The sequence below is a fragment of the Rhinolophus hipposideros genome (genome assembly GCF_964194185.1).
Source record: "Rhinolophus hipposideros genome assembly, chromosome: 11".
In the NCBI taxonomy this organism is placed as follows: domain Eukaryota; kingdom Metazoa; phylum Chordata; class Mammalia; order Chiroptera; family Rhinolophidae; genus Rhinolophus; species Rhinolophus hipposideros.
Genome location: NC_138057.1, coordinates 46806306 through 46828177, shown reverse-complemented (window position 1 = coordinate 46828177; position 21872 = coordinate 46806306). Strand labels below are relative to the sequence as shown.

General features: G+C 43.4%; 1 protein-coding gene across 7 annotated transcripts in view; it reads left to right on the top strand.

The window, feature by feature from the left end:
- FRMD3 (FERM domain containing 3) overlaps positions 1-21872 on the top strand; it is a 247202-nt gene that overhangs the window by 185812 nt on the left and 39518 nt on the right. For 6 of the 7 annotated variants that reach the window (XM_081065847.1, XM_081065845.1, XM_081065850.1 and 3 more), the window contains 3 exons: positions 5377-5451; positions 5759-5827; positions 13146-13270. In XM_081065847.1, the coding sequence (XP_080921973.1) occupies positions 5377-5451; positions 5759-5827; positions 13146-13270 (269 nt within the window). The remainder of the gene's footprint in view (positions 1-5376; positions 5452-5758; positions 5828-13145; positions 13271-21872) is intronic. The other variant, XM_081065848.1, reaches the window with a different exon arrangement.

The following is a 21872-nucleotide window of genomic DNA, read 5'->3' as shown; positions in this document are numbered from 1 at the left end:
AATGTTCACCAACTGATGAAAGGATAAAAAACATGTGTATATCAATACAGTGGAATATTTTTCAGCCATAAAAGGAATGAAGTACTTATTCGTGCTACAACATGGATGAACCTTGAAAGTACTATTGCTAAATAAAAAGAAGCCAGTCACAAAATGCCACATATGATTCCACTTATATGAAATGTCCAGGACAGGCAAGTCTATATAGAGACAGAAAGTAGACTAATGGTTTTGAAGGATTGAGAGTGGAGGAGATGAAGAAAGGAAACAGGAAGTGACTGCTGGTGGGTATGGGGGGGGTGTCTTTTGGGGGTGATGAAATGTTTTTGGATGACTTTTTTAACTTTGTGAATTATACTGTAAACCACTGAAGTGTACAATAGGAAAGGGTAAACCTTATGGCATGTGAATTATATCTCAATAAAGCTGTTATCTGAAAATTCCAGAATTTGTGATGATGTCTAGATGTCGGTAGTTATAAAAATTTCTCAGTCGGCAAGCATGTGCAGCCTATGGTTAAATGCTCAAACATGGTGATTCTCAAAGTGGAGTCTGTGGACCAGTATCAGCATCTCCTGAGAACTTGTTAGAAATGCAGATTCCTGGGCTCTACCCCTGACTTACTAAACCAGAAACTTGTGTTTTCAAAAGCCTTCCCAGCGATTCTGATGCCTTCTGAAGTCTGAGAATCTGCATGGCTAAAGTATTGTTTTTAAAAGACATACAGACCTGGGTTTGCAGCCGGGTTCTTCCAGCTTCTGTCATGACCATAGTTAAGTGACTTAACCCCTCTGTGTCTCAATTTCCTCATGTACAGATGTGGATCACTTCCTCCTAGGAGACAACTGTGAGCATAAAATGAATTAGTATGTTTAAGGCACTTTGGGTGCTGCATGGCCCATAGTAGGTGCTCAATAATAACATATGTTGTTATTGCTATGATTACTCCAGCAGTTGTAAGCCATGCTAAAGCAGGAAATTGTACTGTTAATTCTAGAGGTAGCCCCTTAGGACACCACCCTTTGTTTCCCCAGCAGCGAAGCTGACCGCCATCCCCAGCCCCTGTAGTACCAGGTGTCAGAGGAGAAGTTAGAGGCAGGGTGAGCGGAAGTATACTCCTGCAGAGCTGTGCTGTGTGTGGGCCATATGGTACTGACACATAGCGAATACTTTGCCTGTTCCAGGCTCTGTCCACGTGCGTGGCACAGCTCACATATGTTACCCCCTTTAAAAACACAGCTTCAGTGTCAGGACTGGCCAGGAGACCTCCCTAGTGCCACAGGTCTGCGTATAGTGGCTGCCCTGGCAGGTCTGGGGTGGGGGTTGGTAGAGAGCTGTGACAGTAGAAAGGTAAATAGTGACTAGGCCACCTTTTGAATACACAGTTGTCAAGTCAGGTGTCAGTAAATTGGGGACTGTCTGGGTTTCTTCATAAGGTCAGATGTTTGAGAAGAGTCAGTGCTTCCGTGCTGGGATTTTGATGAGAAGTTGGAGATGGAAGTGGGAAGAGGGCAGTTGCGGAAGAAGGCTGGAGGAATGAGATTTGCTATTTTTAACCAGGTTGTACCTTCATTGTCTGCAGTGGGAAGAAGACTTTGGCTCTCGACTTGTTGATGTGAGAGCCTGGGAAACAGAGTGCTGGAATATGTCAGCTAGAGTTAGAGAATGAAGGCTCTGTTTTTGGCTTTCAGAGTGACATGGTTCCCCGGAATCTCCGTGATTTGCAGGATTGGCTTTGGTAGTAGCTCAATAGTGAGATGGCAATGCAGAGGTTTTGAGATTGATACTAGGAAGGGAGGGAGGGAAGTGGGGAGGGAAACTAGTATATAATGAGCAGGTTGTATGCTAGGTGCTTTCAAATCATTTAATCTCATTTAACCCTCCCCAGAATGCTAGAAATTAGGTATTATAATACCCTCCCCCTTTCACAAATTTGTGGATAAATTGAGGCTCAGAAAAGCTACATGACTTGACAAAGATCACAAGACCGAAAGCAGGTAGGAGTCGGGCCTCTGCTCTTTCAGGTAAAAGGCCACTTCTCAGGTCTTTCAAAGAGAATATGGGAACTCAGAGGTTCTCAGATGCAGTGGGCTGCCTTAGAATGACCTTGGGGTGTTTGCTATCACACCTTTCCAGACCTGCTGAATGAGAATCACTAGTGATGGAGGTTGAGGACCAATGTTTTTAACCCCTGCTCCAGGTGTTACTGACACGTGGCCAGGTTGGGGAACAACTGGCTGCACGTCCTTTAACCAGCCACATTGTCTTTCCCCTGTCCACATCCCTCTATCCTACTGTCTGTTTGCCAATTCCAAGTGGGTTTATATTGTTTGAGCTCTCAGAAGAAATTCCCCTGTTAAAATTCCATTAAAGATACTTGCCCAGACATTATTGGGAGTCCACCTGGACATTTGGGAGGGCAGGAGACTAGCGGTAGTGCTCTCAGGAGAGTGTTTCTGAGCAAATCAAATGACAAATAATCACTAAGGGCAGTCAGCTGCCAGAAAAAAGCCAGTGCTATTTTCACTCCGCTCATCCTGAGCACACAGCTATTCATTTTCTCTGTGAAATGTGTCTTTTGACCTGTTTTTCTTGATGTACTTTGAGGGTTGTGTATACGCAGCGCTGTGCTGAGACCTCCCACCAGAAGGCCATTCTGGTGTAAGGAGGAGGGGCCTCCTCGAAGGGCCTGGAAGGGTGGGAGCTAAGGAGGAGCCAGTGAACACTAGGGTCACCTACCTGTCCCCAGAAGAGCGTCCCTGGAGCTGCTGTGCTAGCCACGCCCCTGGAGCTCCTGGTATCTTCTATAAAGGGCACAGAGTTGAGTTTGAATTTCAAACACTCCTATTAAGGCTCTTACTAATTTTCCTTTTAGCAGATTGTCTTGCCCCAAGTATCCATAGGAACCTGGAACAACAATAAAATCAATATTAAAAAAAAAAAAAAGCTTCTTTAAAGGTTTCTCTTTCTTCCACCTCTGAGGACTTGGGAACAACAGTCCTGCTGAGAAGAGGGGGAGAAGGAGATGGTGATGGCCCTTTTCTCAGACTCCAGTGGATAATATCAGGCCCACAGCTCTCTAGGGTCCGGGTGGTGGGGGACAGATGGGTGAGGAGCAGGAGAGTCCTCACAGGAGGAGTCGCTCAGCTTGCTGGGGGATTTTTTTCTCCTCTTTACTGGGTATGGTCACCCAGCTCTGGCTAGCAGCCTGCACTGTCTGTCCCAGGTGTCAGATCGTCTGTGGTGTGGCTCTCACATGTTCCCGCCTGTCCTTAAGGCTCCCACTCCATCTTCTCTGGGCCCTGCCTTGACAGGAGCCCCCCTCCTCAGGCCTGCATAGCCCCCACCCCTGCCCATCTCACTGTCTCTGCTCATCCTTTGAAGCTACTGTTCTCCTCTGTTGGCTCAAGCTCTTTGCAGCGGTGGATGGGAGAAAGGGCTTCTTTACAAAAGACTGTTACTTAGCTTTCCATTGCTCTGGGGACAAAGACTAACATCCTTAACAAAGACAGCTTAAGGTGAGGTCCTGCTAAATTAGGGAGGAGAAATGTGCAAGTGTATGTGTGCCTGTGTGCGTGTGTAATAACAATAACAGCAATAACCTGGGGAAATGCACATCAGATCTTCCTTTTAGTTCTTCCAGTGCTCGGGCTCACAGCTTTTGTGTGTGCTAGGCCTCTTGCCCAGCACCCTATCCACCATCTGCCCTAGGTAACACCTTCCCACCCCTGGATCTCAGTGCAGAAGTCCCTTCTTCAGGGCACCTTCCTTAGCCCCCAGACTGGATCATCCCCCACCCCCTACTGTCATTGCATCTTTTCCTTCGCAGCATGCACCATGGCCTGTGATTTTACACTTGTCACTTGTAATTGAATGGCTTCTAGATTAATTTTCATTTCCCCTCTAGACCTTGCACTTCACGAATGCAGAGACCATTCCCTGAGCTTAGTGTGGTGCACAGCGCAGGCTAGGTCTTCGGTTAGTAACTGCTAAGTGAGTGAAAGAAGGCGACGGGAGGCTTGGGGTGGGGCTCACTGCCTGCCCAGAAACTTCCAGCAGGAGCCCTGGCTGTGTGCACGTCTTTGCTCAGAATTACAGAATATATTGTTCATATCGTGGGGTTTTTAAGATTAAGCTTTTATGACTATCAAAATTTGAAAATGATCCTGAGCTCCCGGAGACCATTCTTCCTAACTTGTTGGATTTAATTGCATAAGGCTTAACGAGACCGATGTAGAGGCATGCTCAGCTATCACAGTAATTTAGTGGCCTGTTGGCAGCCTGGGCAGCCCATGTTCTAGATCGTTTCTCAGTGTTCTTGTTTTGTTCATATTTACATGCTGGGCTCAGAGGTGCTGAATCAGGGCTTGGCGTGGCTTCTTGTTTTTTGTGTATCTTAGTCATTGACCCAGGCGGATTCTTTTAAAGGGCACTGGGTCATGGTAACTCAAGCAGAGAATACTCAGAAGCCAATGACCATTTCTGTGGTGACATGGGCCCCTCATGTCCTCTCCTGGAACATACATGGTAGATGGGTTCTTTTTTTTTTTTTTTTTTATCTTAGAAACATATATTTTTTGAAGTACCTGGAGACTATGTTTAACATAATATTGTTTCCACTAAGACAGGGAAATAAAATATGGGAGGAATACCTAGATAGATTCTTTCTTTTTTTTATTTATTAGTTTCAGGTGTACAAGACAAGGTAATACTTAGACGTTCATCATTTATATCCCTCATACTGTGAACCCCCCTCCCCCCATCCACTATCCCTCCGACCTCACACTGAGCCATCACATTATATATATAAAATTATAGTTGGCATTCATTAATGTTTAGCTTCTGGTGTACAATGCCATGATCAGGTATCCACAGTATCCCTGAGGTGGTCTCCCAAATAGGACGCATGTCCATCTAGATGGGTTCTTTGTGATACACTGACTAACCTGTGTCTACAGGAAACTATTTTTTGCTGCAGCATTGGTGTAGGCACAGGCAAGAAAGTGCCCACACAGCGAGGAACTTAATGATGCCATCTGACACTATCCATCCTCTCCATATCTTACAAATAGAAATTGGGAAAGAATCCCTTCTGATCATCAACATTGCCTGGTCTTTTTTGCAGGTTGTGACCTAGTGATGGATTATGAAACCTAATGTATGGATAATCAACAACATTTAAAAAGAATGAAAAGAGAGCACATAGAAAAGATCAGATTGCAAATACAAACAGTAGAAGTTAACTATTATTTTGTGAAACTTTTTTCAGGTGTGTGTGTGTGTGTGTGTGTGTGTGTGTGTGTGTTTATGCATGTGCACATGTTTGCTGACTCACACAATAAAACTTATTTCATTTGCTTTTGCTTTTTCTTAAAGGTATGCAAAATCCAGTCAGATCAAGACTGTGTCAAGCAGCAAGATATTTTTTAAAGGAAGTAGATTTCGATATAGGTAGGTACCCATGGTTTCATTTCAGTGATGGGATTGGGGCAGGGGCAGCCATTTGAATGTTTTGCCTGTAAATCAGTGTACTTTGGCTTGTGCCCTGTTTTGGTCCTTCCTTCCCATTCCACTCATCTCATGCTCACGGGCACCCTCAAACTCCATAGTAACTCCCCCTCATGGAGGAAGAGAAGGTGTGGATTCCTAGAGCTGGGTAAGACCATTGTGAAGTTAAAAACACAAAAAAAATACATGGGCACACCCTTCCCCATCTGCTCTGAATGTCTGTGCACAGATGTATTTTTGTCTTTTGCAGTGGTAAGGTTGCCAAAGAGGTGGTGGAGGCGAGCTCCAGAATCCAGAGAGAGCCCCCAGAGGTGCACAGGTGAGTGGGGTGCTCCCCATGGCTCCAGGAGGCTTCTGGGATAGACAGAGGGATTTAAAGGCTGGCTTTGCCAAATCTTCTATGGCGGGAACGGGAGCAAGGGCAGCACCTGCCAGGCCCTACATTGATTTTTGGCCCTGGCCCCAGACGACGTGGCACTTTCACCATCCCAGAAATCTCCCTCAGACAGATTTAGCCGGGCTGTGGCGTGAGCGTGGCTGGGCTCCATTTTGAGATACTTGCTCTGTGGAGAGTCATTGACTTGATTTGACCTTCAGTATCACATGAAGAGCAGGATGTGTCTGAGGCAAGGCTGTGTCATTTTCTGGCTGAGTCCATAATCCCGTCCTCTTAGAACTGACCTCTGTTCTGCCTTTATTCATCAGATGAGACTGGTTCCTGTCAGCCCGACTCCTTCTAGGCTATGTCACCCAAAGGGATGGGGTGCTCATCTCTCATGGGACTTTACTTCCAAGGGTCACTCAGAGGAAAGAGGGCTTGGTCATTATCGGTTCAAGGGTACACATCTTTATTAAGGTGGTCATATATGTAATTCTTAGGAATTCTTTTGGCCATGTTGGACTTCATACCGCCACAATGTACACAAGGCATTGTATATCCTAAACCTCAAACAAGATAAATATCTAAAGCTGAACATTCTCATCATAATGTTTCCCCTGTTGAAGGCAAGGTCATCATAAAATACATTCTTTAGGAAGTTCCCCCACACTGGTTGGCACCTGTCCTTCCTTCCTGTCTTTGAACTTGGAGGAGTCTTCCTTATGTTCCGATTTTCCCAGTCTCCTCTCTTTCCAGTGTGATGGATCACCTTACGCCCTGAGGTCATGGGGCAGGAGGAGGCCATGGTCTCGTGGAAGTGTGGCCAAGCCAGCCTGGTGTGGGCATCCAGGCGGCACTTCTCTCCCACACAGGGGAGCAGGACTGCTGTTGGCATGAAATTCCATGCAGATGTGCACTGAGAATAATTCATATCCAGTTTTGGACGACCCAGTGGGAAGCTGTCACATGCACGTGTGCAAAACCAGTCTCTCCTGCAGCAGGAGGCGAGGGAAGCACCTTGGTACACTACTTGTGAAAGTCTTGTAGCCCACCCATCGATTACAGTAGTTTGTGGGGTTTTTTTAATAGTCTTTTTATAGCCTTTCCTCTGCCTCAAATTGTGGTTACTCAGTGTAGCAGAAACAGAGAAGAGGAAATGATAAAACATATCATTTGAACTTCTCTAGAATCTTTGGGCTGGAAATTATCTTAGAGATCACCTAGTTTGATGCTTCTATTTTATAGACAAGGGAACTTGAGTCTTGGGGAAGTTAAATGATTTATCTAAGGTCATAAATTGTGTGTGGGGGGCCACACCTGAGTCTGTTGTCTTTTCTCGGTAGCATCTGCCACCTTGAAAGCCTCTGGCGTTCTTTTAGAAGCTAGAAGGTGGGCTGCCTCAGGGGATTAGCTTGGGTTTTATTCTTTCAACTTGAAACTTAAATGTTTTATCTTAAAAAAAAAAAGAATAATGCTGGGGAGTTCCCTTGATGGCACAAACACATATTAGGAAACTGTTTTTAACAACGTACTTTCTGAGAGACAGATTCCAAATATATAGGGTCCCATAGTAACAATCTATGGATGGTTAATGAGATCAGAAAAGAATTAAAAACACACACACACACACACACAAAAACTTCTCTTTTCAATTGAACGTATGGGAATTAAGGCTTCCCGAATCAGGGCTTCTCAAACCTTAAGTTGCCCTGGGCAGCCTGTTAACATCAGATTCTGATCCATGACTTGCCTTCCTAACAAGCTCTCAGGTGATGAATGTGTGGCTGGTGCACAGGCCACACTTTCAATAGCCAGGCTCCACGTAACTGATGGTGAAGGGGGTAAAGGGAGCAGACTGGCCTTAGTCAAAAGTTTTTCCTCAAGTAGACCAAACCAACAGAGGAGATGGGAAATGAGGCACCAGTCAGTATACAGTTTCCCTTGTCTGGAATCTTCTAACCCACTGCCCCCCCTTCCCCAGGATATTACTGTATATGAGGACTTACAGGCCCTTGAGACACTGTTTCATATGCTCCTTCTTTCCCTTCCACTACCCCCTTTTATGTGTATGTGAAAACTGATTGAGTCCACGTCCTCAGGATGCTTCTCTGGTCGTCTGTTCTTTGCCATTATCTCTCAAATTGGGGAGGACAAGCTTGTGTCTGTCTTGGCCATCTCTATATGTCTCAGCACCTAACATAGTGCTGGGCACAGAGGAGGAGGTCAGTACATACTTGTTGAGTGAATGACAACAGCACCTCTGTCAATTTCCAAGACCTGAGATCTGTCCAAGGTGCTGCTCTGGGGCTCTCGACCTCCCAAGTGTCAGCACTGTGGTCAGAGCCATGGTGACGAGGGCCACTTTCAATAGAAACTTCTTTTTTGCCCCCCTCATCTCCCAGCTAACAATTTATGTCTTCAGTTAAATTTCTCCGTTATCCTTTGTCTTCATTCATAGCAGAATCATCAGAATTATTCAATCCCTTCTGTGTCTACATAACATTTTGATCATACGTCTAGCATAGAACTTATTACATTTGATCAAAATTGTTTATGTGCCTATCTACCTAGTTTGAATGCCAAATTCTTGGGACCATGAATCAAGTTCTCATGTTTCTTTATGCTGAGAACAGAGCACAATCCAATCTTTCCTGTTTTTGCCTCCATCTTTTTGCTCTGGAAGAAAACATTAGTCTACTGGTATAATCCAGTAGCAACTTCTTGTTCCTGCCCAGCAGCCAGTGGCATGGCAGGAAATTGGTTCTCTTGAATAATTATTTTAGTTTTGAATTATTTTAACTTCTTTGATGTGGCTGTCAGAAGTGAGAGTATAGTAATGAGCTCCCTTTCTCTAGTGGTGTTCAGAGATGACCATTAGTCTAGAACGGTGACAACAAGGCTTCAATTATCTACTTTTCCTCATACTTGAGATTCTACTTTTCTTTTTTTTATTATGCTCTTTTAAAAATTAAATTTATTGGGTGACTTTTCAAAGAATGACAAGTTCATGGACTGCTACTTCCGCTGAGATGCTTATGTCTAGAGAGAGAGAGATGCAGACAGACTGAGAACACTATCTTGGGATTTATCTTCTTTTCAAAAAGAGAAGATGCTAACTCTCATGTTAGTTCATTGATTTTTGCTGATGACAAGATTCCCATGCAGAGCCCTCTGGGATGGCTACTTGGTGAGAATCACCTGCCGATCCCAGAGGCCCCGAGAGCCTAGGGCTGTCTGTGTGAGCCACCTGGGCATAGCAGCCACCACCAGGGGACACCCAGAGGTAGCATTTGTACCTGCAGTGAGCACCTGTCTAGGAGTCATGAGTGGGTTCTAACCTTGGCTGTGTTGCTTACTAGCTGGGTAGTCTTGGGTAAGTCACTAAACTTCTCATAGCATCAATTTAAGTTTATTCATGTATAAAATGAGACTTATAATAATACTTCTAGGTTTTGTGATGAGGATTAAAATAAAATGGCTTAAAAATTACAAAGGGTCATACAAATGTCAGGTGGTGACATTAATATTTTTGTCCCTCATCCAAGACATAGACTCTGACAGACAAGTTCACATTAAAGTCTGTTCAGATGGAGTTTTTAATAACAGGCCAGCAGCATTTCCTTTCGCTCCAAGTAGTGACGCAGGAATGCTGTGAGCTTCATTTCAGTTGCTCTGTTTTATGCCATCATTGTTTGATGCCAGTCTTAGAATATACTTGCAGTTCCCAAAGGAAACCTTTGTACCTTAGTAGAGCTCGTAGAGCTCTTAACGACAGTTTAGTTTGGAAACTGTTCTGTGCCAGGAGTATGCACATACGTGGGCTGCAGAGTGGGCCAGGCATTTTTGCATAGTCAGCAATGGGTGGATTATGAGAGTGGAGAAACATGATGCTGACCCTCATCTGGCCTGGGGAGACTCCCAGCCACAGAAACTGCTACCTCAGGAACTCAGGTTGAAGGGCAGAGTGGGAGCTGATTGGGATGTCAGCACGTCCTTTAGAAAACTTCGTGACACAATGGGACCTGGTACAGCCACAAACGGCAGCATGTTAGGGGTAGCAAATGGAGTCTCCTCTGGGCGTTGCAGGAACAATCATGCAGAAAGGCAATCTGGAGCACAGCAAAAGCACTGGACTGGGAATCAGCATCTGGGTTTGAGTCCTGAGTCTGGCCACCCGAGTGTCTCAGTCAAGTTCCATTACTTCACTGAGTTTCAGTTTCCTCATCTGTAAACGTGCTGTTTTTCTTGCCTATCTTATAGGCACATTGAAAAAAACAAATGAAGCAAAGTGTATAAAAATCACTGTAAACTACAAAAGGACCATTTGAATGCTGTTTTTTTTATTTACTCATATTTATTGTTAGGACAACTATGCTGGTGGGTTCTTGCTTGAAATGAAACTTGGATCAGTGTGCACCTTTAAAAAGATTGTGAGAAGAGAGGTTAAAAAAAAAAAAGAAAAGAAAAGGGAAACCTTGAGTCTAAACGAGGTGGTAGGGAAAGGTGAGAGTCTTGCATTCTGATTCTGATTTTGCTTAGTCTTTCCCTCTGGCTGTCCTAGTGCCAGCATCAGGGTCTGGAGCCCTGGATTCTTGCTTCTCTCAGGGAAACCCCTAGTGGCATCCACTTTTGGGTTTATCTGAGTCTTGCACTTATCAGGGAAGAAATGTTCATCCTTGAATCAGAGAACTGGGGAGTCTCAGGGTTGCAATCCACCACAGGTGTCATCTGGCTTAACCCTAAGCAGACCCTATAGCCCCTGGCTGTGGCCCTTGGTCTGTGCTACACCAAAGCAGTAGGAGCTTGTGAGCATTGTGGCTTAGTCAGCATTCTCCTAACCATCCAGTGCCAGGCAGCACCCACCTGTGAGGTCATTCATGGTGAGCTCAGCCTGTCTCAGCACCAGGCAACTGTCCAGACGTTGTAATTCGTGGGAGGCAAGCAGCAGGAGGCTTGATACCTCTAATGAAAGAGTATTGGCAGGAGGGAAGATGGGGAGCAAAAGACCCTCCATAAAGGTTCGCTCAGGTTCCTCCTTGTGGTAGCGTACGCAGTGATTTCTAGGGGTAGGTCTGCTGCCGGCTACTGTGGCGTGCATGCTCGGGGATGGAACAGCAACTCAGAGTTGGTTTTTGCAGGATGGGCTTTTCAGAGGTCAGAAAGGTGCATGGTTCACACAAATGAGGCAAAGTGTATACAAATCACTTTGTAAACTAAAACATGGCCATTTGAATTCCGGTGTTATGTTTACTTATATTTATTGTTAGAACAACTGTGCTGGTGGGTTCGTGCTTGCAATGAAGCTTGGATCAGTTTGTACCTCTGCTTTGCAGAGATAGAATCAGTTATGAATAGCCACAGGGCCAGTGAAAATCCCATGAAACTTCAAAAACTGAAAACACTTCGCAATAAAAGGAGGACCTGCTCACATTAAATTTTAATCTCCTCTCTCTACTCCTTCCTTCCTACCTTCTCCCTGCAAGGAATTCCCATTTGCACTTCTTTCCCCATAAACACAACCCATGCTTGCTAGGACTCGCCATAGGCATCACCCTCCCTGGGAGGTTATTCCTGCTGTCCCTTCATTCATGGCAGCATCAGGTACCCTTTTTTAGTGTTCTTGTGGGAACCTTGGCCATCAGTCTTCTACTCTAGATGTGTGTTTCTCCATCTGTGGTGTAGCACGTTAATGAGTCATGAAGTGAAAATAGGTCAAGACCAGCACTTTAAACAAAATGAAATAGAGTAAGAAAAAAACAAAAACAAAAGAAAACAGCGAGTCACACATAGCAATAGTTATTATCACTGCGTGAAACATTCACTTTAGTTGTCTGTCTTCCTGCATGCGTGCATGTATGTGTGTATACAGAGAGGTGATATAAAATGTATTTCTTAATGTGGGTCTCAGTCAAAAAAAGGTTTGAAAACCATTGTTCTAGAAATAATTACTTAAGGCGAGGACCACGGTTCCCCAGAGCAAGGGAGACCATCCAATACACACATACAGCAAAGTAAGCGCTTGTAGAATGAAATTATGAAGAAAAGAGCCCCCATAAATTTCTTTTCTAGGCAGTGCCAGCCATTCAAGATGCTAACAGGCATCCTGATCTTACCCGATGTACTCCTTACCCCGTATTCCCAGCAGAAATGCCCGGGCTATAAGATAGTTCTGCCAGCTGGCCTGGGGAACACTCTGGCCAGTTTGCAATGACAATTATGTCAAGCCAGGATTGCATTCAGTTTCAAACCTGAACACCCCTTCAGGGACACACAAAGTGCTGTACAGCAGACAGACAAGCATGGATAGGTGAGTCTGTCCTTAAGGAGCTTATCAAGGTGGGGCTGATTATGATTCGTACAACCTAATTACAGAGACACAGATGCCAAATGCGGTGAATTGTGAATGAAGGGAGAGTAGTGTGAGCAGAGAACAAAAAAGAGAGAGTGTGTATGTGTGTGTGGTGAAGCCAATCCAGGACAACTTTAAGGGGAAGGAGACATTTGACGCCATATTTGAAGGATGGGTTGGTTTTGGTTTTGACAGGAAACGGGGAGGGGAAAGGTGCTCAAACACCCACCTTCCTGTCTATCAGGACAGCAGCCATTCCCTTGCATCAGGAAGTGTATATGGGCTTCCTAGCCGCTAGCCAACAGTCTTGATGAGATGCTTGCATGGTTTGCAATCTGATGCCTGTCACAGCCACTGACACACATGTGTGCTCCTTGCAAGAGGAGAAAGCAGAACTGGGTTCTGTGGCTGGTTGGTGAGTGGGGTGTGAATTTGAGTTGAGTTGTTAAACATTGATATTAAATGTTGCACATTCAGCGACACTAAGATAGCTCGCAGCTATAAAACATCTGTGCCATCTGACTGGTCGAGATTTTTGTTTTTGTTTCTTTTTGTGGTTGTTAAATTACTTTGAGCCATGCCCTTCGTTTACTTTTCTGCTTGTCTAGGCAGTGATACCTGCCTCCCATGTCTTTTTCAAATGCTTGTGGTGTCACCTGCCTGCCCAAATCTGATGACAAACGTGGAAATACATATTCTTTTACTGTATTGCATTAGAGCACACAGACATTTTTTCAAGACCTTAAGGATAAAAAGAGTGATGTGTCCTGATGTGGTATGTCATTGTTACCACTGGCCTAACCCACTGTGTGAGTCTAGAGGCAGGTTCCAGCTTGGGCAGCCTACTGAGATGGAGGGGCTGATGTTTGCAATGGAAACCAACCCGATCTGGCTTGTGTCTGTTTTCAGAGCCAACATTACTCAGAGCCGCAGTTCCCACTCCTTGAACAAACAGCTTATCATTAACATGGAGCCCCTGCAGCCCCTGCTCCCTTCCCCCAGCGAGCAGGAAGAAGAGCTTCCACTAGGTGAGGGTAAGTACACTTCCTTCCAGGGGCCACGGTTGCAGGCTTACCCTGGAGGAATGAGCGAGGCACAAATCCTGGGTAGGTTGGGTAATGGTTAGGGTGAGGGTTGGAGTGAGTTTTTAATGAAGCAGCTGTTTGCAGCTGGAAGACTACATTATAATGAGAGTTCTATCAGTTTCTCCTGGAGAGAGTCACTGGTACGAAGTATTTCTAAAATATTAAAACAGTAACAATGTTAGGCCTGTACTGTTCAATATGGTAGCCACTAACCATGTGTGGCTATTTATAACTAAGTTTAAATTAGTTAAAATTAAAAATTCAGTTTCTCAGCCACATTAGTTTGATTTCCAATGCTCAGGAGTCACATGTGGCTAATGGCTGCCATCTTGGACAGCTCAGATTGAGAACATTTCCATCATGCATAAAGTTTTATTGGATGGCTGTTTTTTGTTTGTTTGTTGTTTTTTACTATAATCACAATTAAATTAGGGGTTATAAAAATTTTTCCACAAGTATCTCTACACTGGTCATCCCCTTTCTGTCTCAGTATTTCTCCAGTCTTTTTTGTTCCCTTTTCCATCAGCCCTTGTCTAACAGTTTTGATACAAGCTAATAGATATAGAGTCCATTTCAACCCAGAGTTCTTATATTTTTACAGAGTACAACATGTGTATTTCTAGGCTTCTTTTTTGTGTGTTTAAGGACTTACTTCAGGGAAGAATCTCACTGCACTTACTGCAGACACTTGGTGAGGCAAATCTCACACTCTTACTAATTTCAAAGTAAATTAAAAAACAGTTCATCCAAAATAAAGTTATTGGAACCTTGAACACAAACATAACACGTTTTACTTTAACTTCATGTACTTTTGGTTTCATTATTTGAAATCTGGATATGGGCAGTTTCAAGAGAGCAGGTCACTCCATCCCCAAAAGGTCACCTTCACCTGCAGCTTCAAGTCAAGAACTCCTTGCTTTTGGAAAAACTTTTCAGCCCATAATAAGAATGTAGATTGGAATGCAGAAATCCTTGAGTGAAAGATAGCAGAACTAATTCACACTGAAGTGTAAAGAATTTTAGGAAATCTCACTGAAAAAAAAAAAGTATTCATGGTTAGAAGGAGAACTGGGCAACTAGAATGCCAAAAATTCCATGGGTGGAAGGAAAGCATGAAAAATACAAAAGATAGGGCCTCAGAAGACACCTTTGTCTCCAGCTGGGCCACAAGATGATGATAATGAGAACAAACTTGTTATAAGTAATGGCCTTTACTCTGTCTTAACAACTAAGTCTGTACGCGTGAGTTCTACCCTAAATTAATTTTAGGGTCTCTGGGTCCATGTTGCTCATCTACATCTTTTAGCACCTTCTCTGTTTTTCTGTGCTTTTCAAGGGAAATTAAAGCTTTCATTTATAATCATCAGTGATTTTCTGGGATTCCTCCCAAATGCCTAAAATATTGGTTTGAGTAGAAATCACTCCACACCACTTTTTCTGGAGGTCATGATTATCCCAAGGTTGAAAGGAGAAGAGGAAGGGAGAAAGAACAATCCAAGCTTGGGATTGTGACTATGCCTTATCTGTGAATATGGAAACCTAGATGAGAATGAAAGTTGTAAGACCAGACAGGTTGCACAGTTACCATGGGAAATATGGAAGTCAGGTTGCTGTTGCCTCAGGTGCCCCCCAGGGTTTGCAGGGGAGCTTGGGAAAACTTTCTTCTGGACCCTTCACCCCATTCAGTTAGAAAATTCTGCTTTGCCCCATTTTCTATAATGAGGTTCCACTGCTAAATGCTAACATGACAACTTTGTGAACAAGAAATACATACATTATAATTAACTGCAATAAAAATAAAAATTTTCATGACATATGATATGATCCATAAGCCACCTTTTCATTTTTTCCAGTGATATTAAAGAAGAATCTTAAATTGTTTCACTAACTGTAAAGTGAAACTGATAGGTCTTTCTTTTAAGAAGTCCAAAATGGCTTTATATATGTCTAATAAAACTCTTTTGTTTCTAAAAAATCCATCCCTTTAGGGGTCATCTTTGTGGGTTTTGAAGCTTAGGCAAATAATAACAACCTCCAGGATACAGAATCAACTTAAAAGGAAGAGAAGTAGAAACAATAGTTTTATTAAATGTCCTGTGGATAGAATGAATTTCCCAATCTAGAGAAGAGAGCAAACTCATCTTAGGTACCACGGGATTCGAAGTTATGATTCCCACAGTGAACCTAGCTCTGTGTTTTGTGTTTTTACCTATCTGTTACTGTTTGACAGTCAGATTCTGCTCCATGTGTTTTATCTTTGAGTGTCAGGCGATGGGATTTAGACATTCCCTAGAGATAAATACTTATGTTATAGATTTATATTTCTCTGATACATAAAGAGAAGATAGGCAGAGACTAGTACAGCTTTAAACAAAGATGTTTGCCCTTTGTGGGTGGGTTCTGTTTCTGGGCACTCACAATGTGATGAATTTTGTTTCATCCTTGGGTTTTCATATTTTAGTACTTTTTATGTCTGAGTAAGAGCAAGATTGAAAGAGGCCAGGAATTTATTCATTTTTTTAAATACAACGATGACAAGGACAAGGTATACAACTGGTAGACCACACTTAGCATGTGCAAGTTGCTGTGGCCTATAAAGATGAAGACACTCTCTTCCCTGGAGAATCAGAGCTTGTTGGGGAGGCGGCAGTGGGATCACAGAGGTTCTGCCTCTGCTAATTGAATTGTGTGCTCACTTTTCTGAATGCCTCATGAGATCTGAGTGCCTCAAGCTGCCTGGAGAGCGTCTTGTTCCCTTTTCATCTCATTAGAGTGTCTGACATAACATTGGTGGGCAAAGGAATGAATGAATGAACGAGACTGACAGGCAGAAGGAGTGGTGGGTAGTCTGGTTGCTTGTGTGGCTTTGGAGAAAAGGAGTCCTGGGAGCAGTGAAAGCTGAGGCAGAAAATTAGGAAAGGGCCAGATCATGATGGTCTCACATAACTTGCTGGAGAGTTTAGACTTTAACTTGAGGGCAACTGGGAGGCACTGAAGGATTTCAAGCATGGAAATGACCTGACTGGAGTTGTGTTTTGTATCATTTGTGGTATGCAGAGGGCAGCTGAGAGGCAAGTATGGCTGGAGGAGCTTTTTAACCTCAGCAGTATTGACCATTTGAACTTTATAATTCCTTGTGGGAGGATGGCTTGTGCATTGTACAATGTTTAGCAGCACCCCTGGCTTCTACCCAGTAGATACCAGTGGTACTCCACCAGTCTTGATGATCAAAAATGTCTCCGGGTATTGCCAGATGTCTCCAGGGGAACAAAATTGCTCCCTGGTTGAGAATCCCTGGGTTGGAAGCACAGAAACCATACAGGAACTATTGTACTAGCTCAGAGAATAAACAAGGGCTGAACTGAGACAATGAGAGTGGGACTAGGGAGGAGACAATGGATTAAAGCTAATAAGCTGGAGATGGGGGTCACTGATTACATAGCAGGTATGCAATCCGTGGACTCCTGTCCAGTTCTGCCCTTGTCTCCCAGACTTCACTGAGTGAAAAGACTTCAACCTTTTTAAAGTTGAGATACTTGAGACACATGAATATTTAAGTCAGAATCACATAGGGAATTAGTGGCAAAACTGATTTTGTTTAGATATTGGAACTATCCGTTTTGTTTAGTTAGATACTGCACATCACTTCACTGAACTTCAAATGTGGAGTGGAGGAGACTCAGACATTACTGCTCACCTTTGATATCACCATTCCTCATCTCTATATAGTGGCTCAGATTCTTGTTTGGGAGAGTTTCAAATCACACATTTTGGAACTGGATCCATAAGCAGGTCCACATTCGTACTGTGAGTCCTATTAAATGAGTTGCCTGATTAAGAATTTAAAAAAAAAAAATCAGACTGGGATAAGAAAGGTCTTAACCTTGACCCTCAGAGGCACCATCTCTGTGAGATCATGGGAAGGTCCTGCCGCCTGTCTCCCATGGGGGCCATGGTGGTGGCGTCTCTCTGCCACCATGACTCTCTGGGATCACCACCACTCATTTATCTGACAACCCTTTTCTGTTCCTTCTAGAACTTCAAGTTTCTCAAAGACAGCTGGGCAGAGCCTGATTGCCCAGATTAGCCAGTAGCATACTGGGAGAGCGTGTGACCCCATTAACTCATATGACAGCTGGAGGATTAGCTCTGGAGTTGGCTGTCTTGGTGGAGAAAAAACGTAAAACAAATCAGGTCCTAGGCAATGGGAAAGTTTTCAGTGTTACCTCAGAGTTGCTCAGTTACAGGATCTGAGTAGATTAGTGCTGTGGAAAACTTTAGATGAGCATGGCAAACCATTTGAAAAGTGCAATTAGAGCTTCTGAAAGGTTTGAAGGAAGAAAAGATTGAGGGTGGGAATTGTTCTGGGTAAAAATGATGTTTTAAGGGTCATTAAGCTGAATAAATTCACATGCAAAATGGAGTAGGATCTTCATAGTGTAGAGAGCAAAATGTTTGCATGTTTATTGATGGAGTATATTTTTTATTATGGAAAAATGCTAGGTTGTGGTAGAGAAGGAGAATGAAATTAATCCTGTGAGACTTGGTAGCTGGCAATTAGTGAGGCCCATTGAAGATCATCTTGTCTACCAGTGCAATGGTGCAGGCTGGCAGAATCAAACTGGCAGGACACCATGCTTTCTTCCCCTTGGTAGACAGAACTAAGTAAGAGTTGAACATGTTTGACGCCTTCCTACTGGCAAAACAAAAGCATAGTGGAGACACAAAAATTTCTATAAAGGAGTGTCTTGGGGCTGGCAATGTGGTTTGCATTGAGGGTGGATTGAGGTTTCATTTTCATATGATTGAGAAAATGTCTATATCTAAGAATAGATGGAAATTAAGAAGGGTGGTAAAACTAACTCTTCCAAGCCACCCCTTAGCATGTTTGTGTGTTTATTGCATGTGTAGTGTGAGTGCATGTGTTTGTCATGGATGTAGCTCTCTCTGAGTATGGGAGGGACAGTGAGTACATTTAAAGGGTTGTTTATAGTGTTTGGCTGTAACTATAGACAGCTTAAGTAGTGTCACTGACATTCTAGAAAGTCTGTATATGAACCTGTGAAGGCATTTTGAGCATATACAAAGAGTATTGTCCTCATCCATCAAGCATGCCATACTGTTGACCCCACCCACCATCCACCCCAACATATAACAGGTGACCTGTGGGGCCAACTGCATTTTGCCATGTGAGGATCTTTCAACATCGTTCCAGGCAGAGCCTGTCACATACTATACAGTCGCTCCAATGCCATCACTGGTGAGGTCTGTAACAACCCAAGGCTGCTATGGTTACACTGATTTTGAATTTCTTTGCCCACTCTTTTCCCTCTGGTCTCCTCCCAGCTTATCTGATATAAAAATTTTCCTCCCTTTTTTCTCCCTTTATGGAGTTCCATGGCCATTGCTCAAAAATATTTAACCTTTTCTCATTAATTCACTGTCTTCCCTGCCATTTTTCCCTATGTGCTAAGTCATTTTTTTTTTTTTTCCCTTTGGCTCAAGGTATGTCAGGACATGCATTAGGAGCTATGCACTGGTCTTTTTGAAATTCCTTTTATGTTATGGAGCTGTAGGAGCTGTTACGAAATCCTGTGAAACTACTTTCCCCTTGTGCTTATTGCTACCTGGTGATGGCAGACTAATTAGCTCCGGCTCTAATTTCACTTATCCCTGACACAGGGTTTGTGATTGTTACTTGTTTGTATTTTCTTATTATAAAACAAAAATTATCATTTTGTAGAAAATTTAGAAAGTACAAAAAAAGCATAAATAAGCAGGAAAAAAAATCACCTTCCAGATTATCCCACCTCCTAGAGGCAATCAGTGTTAATGTTAGCAATTTTCTTTGCCACACATTTTAACGCCTTTGCAACCATTCTGTGTGCACAACTTTGAAAATTCTGGCTTTGTTTGCTTAATGTTGAAAACATATCAAAGTGAACTGTAGTTCAAAATGAATCGGGAACATATTTCATGCAAATGCAGACAAATGGATTAATATCCTGAATTAGGAGGGACACATACAAAGCTCTGTTTAAAGCATCGTTTTAGCACTGCATGTATTTGGCTCCCCTGAACTTTTCCATTTAAAAGCACCCACCACCCACCATCTCCCACTGCTGATGGGCATGCAGCAGGGGCACCTCCTCCTGGAGGAGCTAGGGGCCTCCACAGAGCAGAGGGAAGATTTCTGGTTTTACTTACAACTGCAGTATCAGATTAGCAGAATTCATTACCACATGTGTGGAATTCTGGAAGAAAGAACCACAGTTTGGGTCCCCAACTACTCTACAGTAGGAGATGCCAAGAGCAACTCCAGGGAGGTGGGGTTGGTGGGGAATGAGATAAAGCCCTGAGTGAGCTCTGCAAATTCCCGTTTGTAATGCTTGTAAGCTCTTCAAAGCTTTTTACCCTTTTGTGCTTTTCTTTAGAGTTTGTTTCATTTTGGGAACTTTGGTTTCTGGTATTTACTGACAGCTTAGGTACTCATAAGAAGTTTGTATCACTTGAAAGAGATCTTTGACATTTTAAGGATTTATACCGCTGTAAGGAAGCCTTGTTTCTGATGCGATTTGAGTTCATTTTATCTTGAGAGAACTTTGTATTTTACATCATAAGACACCAACAGTGTGCCATTGCAGTTGTGTAGTTGGCTGATTTCCATAAATTGTTCATTTTATGAAGTAGAGTATTCCTCAATGTTTTGGGTTGCTGCTCTGTTTTGCATTCATGCCTTGGACAAGTGGGGAAATAGGAACTCTGGTCTCGGCTCCTCCACCAAGCAACTGGGCAAGCACAGACAAGATACTCCACCTTTTGGAGCCTCATGTTCTATAAAATGAGAGAATTGGACATGAGCACCACATAAAGGCTGTTTAGCTCTAATCTCTTTGATGCTCTTGCTGAATGTCAAGCTCAGATTCCAGGACCATGGCTTGAGGGCTTCTACAGTGAGAATGCGTACTTGGGGACAGGAATACCTTTCATAGCTTTTGAGGATTAGAGGGAATGTTGAAGGTATTCTAGCACAGGAATTGGTGAACTATGGCCTGTGGCTTCCCCCACTTCCACCCCCATTTTTCTCTTGGCCCAAGAGCTAAGGGTTACATTTTAAATGATTATCTCTAAGTACCTACATAATATCCTTAATTTTTACCTCTTGGCCTGCAGATCGTCACATTTCCTATCTGGGCCTTTATAGAAAAAGCTCACAGATCTCTGATGAAGCACGCCCCTCAGGATTCTACCAATGAGAAAGCTCAGAGAGGGGTGGCAATTGGCCCAAAGTTTTGTAGCTTGGTAAGTACTGGGGTTGAGAACAGGTCCTGGTTCTCAAACTCCTGGCCCACGTAGCTTAGACGACCTCAAACACATCTAAAATGCTTACCTCCTTGTTGCTAAAACTAAGGAACTGCATTTATTTTTCAATTATATGAAGTGAATTCTCAAATGAAATGACTTATATAAATGTAGGGAATCCCTGTGATTCAGTGAGAAGGGCTTCTGAGTATTCTGGGCAGCATTCGAGCCTTTAGTCTTCTCTCATCGCAGGTGAGGACCTGGTATCACCTTGGAGACTTGCAGCACACTGGTTAGAGTCACCTCCCCTTGGAAGGAGCAGTGAGGAGGCTGTGGACAGAATGTGCCCCCACCAAACAGAATTTCTAGTAAAACCAGCTGTAGGGAAACAGATTTCAGACAGAAAGCCTTGCTCCCCTCTGGGAATCACGTTCTGGTTTTAAAGCTGAATTAGTTAAATAAGGAATGGCTCACTCCGGGCCTAGTTTTAATTACTCATAGTCTGTGTTAAGGATCTTTGTCTTATTAGTGAAAGCAATTCAGTGTGGAACTTCCCACATCGCTGCTCCTGCTCAGGCTGTCACTTTGCTGCTGCATATTAGTATTAATAATTCATTGCTTCAAAGAATATGGCTGGGGTGAAAAAAAAAAAGTCAGTCAAGTGTCCCATGAAGTAATCTGGTCACAGTCCTTGAGGGTTGGGATGTGAGCCAGGGGAGAGCGTAAGCATGAGCAGCTGTGACAGCCAGAGTATGGTCTGTGTTGGGGAAGACATTGTGCGTGGCACTTAGACAAGTAAACACTCCCACCACCTCCCTAAGAAACTGCAGGAGAGGAAAATATTACTAAACCATTGTCATTAGAAAGCAGAAGTGATACTTTTCTGAGTTTTAGATGCATGGGGTTCTGTTTTCTACTGTTTTGGTTAGTGGGTTGGTGGTGTTAAATAAATGTTCTTTTTTTTGATACCCAAGCTTAAAGTGAGGCAGGGTCTCACAGAATCTCCTTCCCTCCCCTCTGTTCTGTTAAGACCCAGTGCCAATTATGTGGAAGAAAGTGTTGGGCAGTGTGTGCTAGTTCCACTCTTTTGAGTACTCTCATAACAGTAAATCGGTGGCAGTAGGGTCAGGGTTCAGAAAAAGCTTTGGTCATCTGGCACAGGCTGGATGTTGGGGGTGTCCACTGGGGTGCATGTCCAAGGCCTTCCATAGAAGGGGTACAGCCTCACTTTTGGTTTGGCTGATGGTGA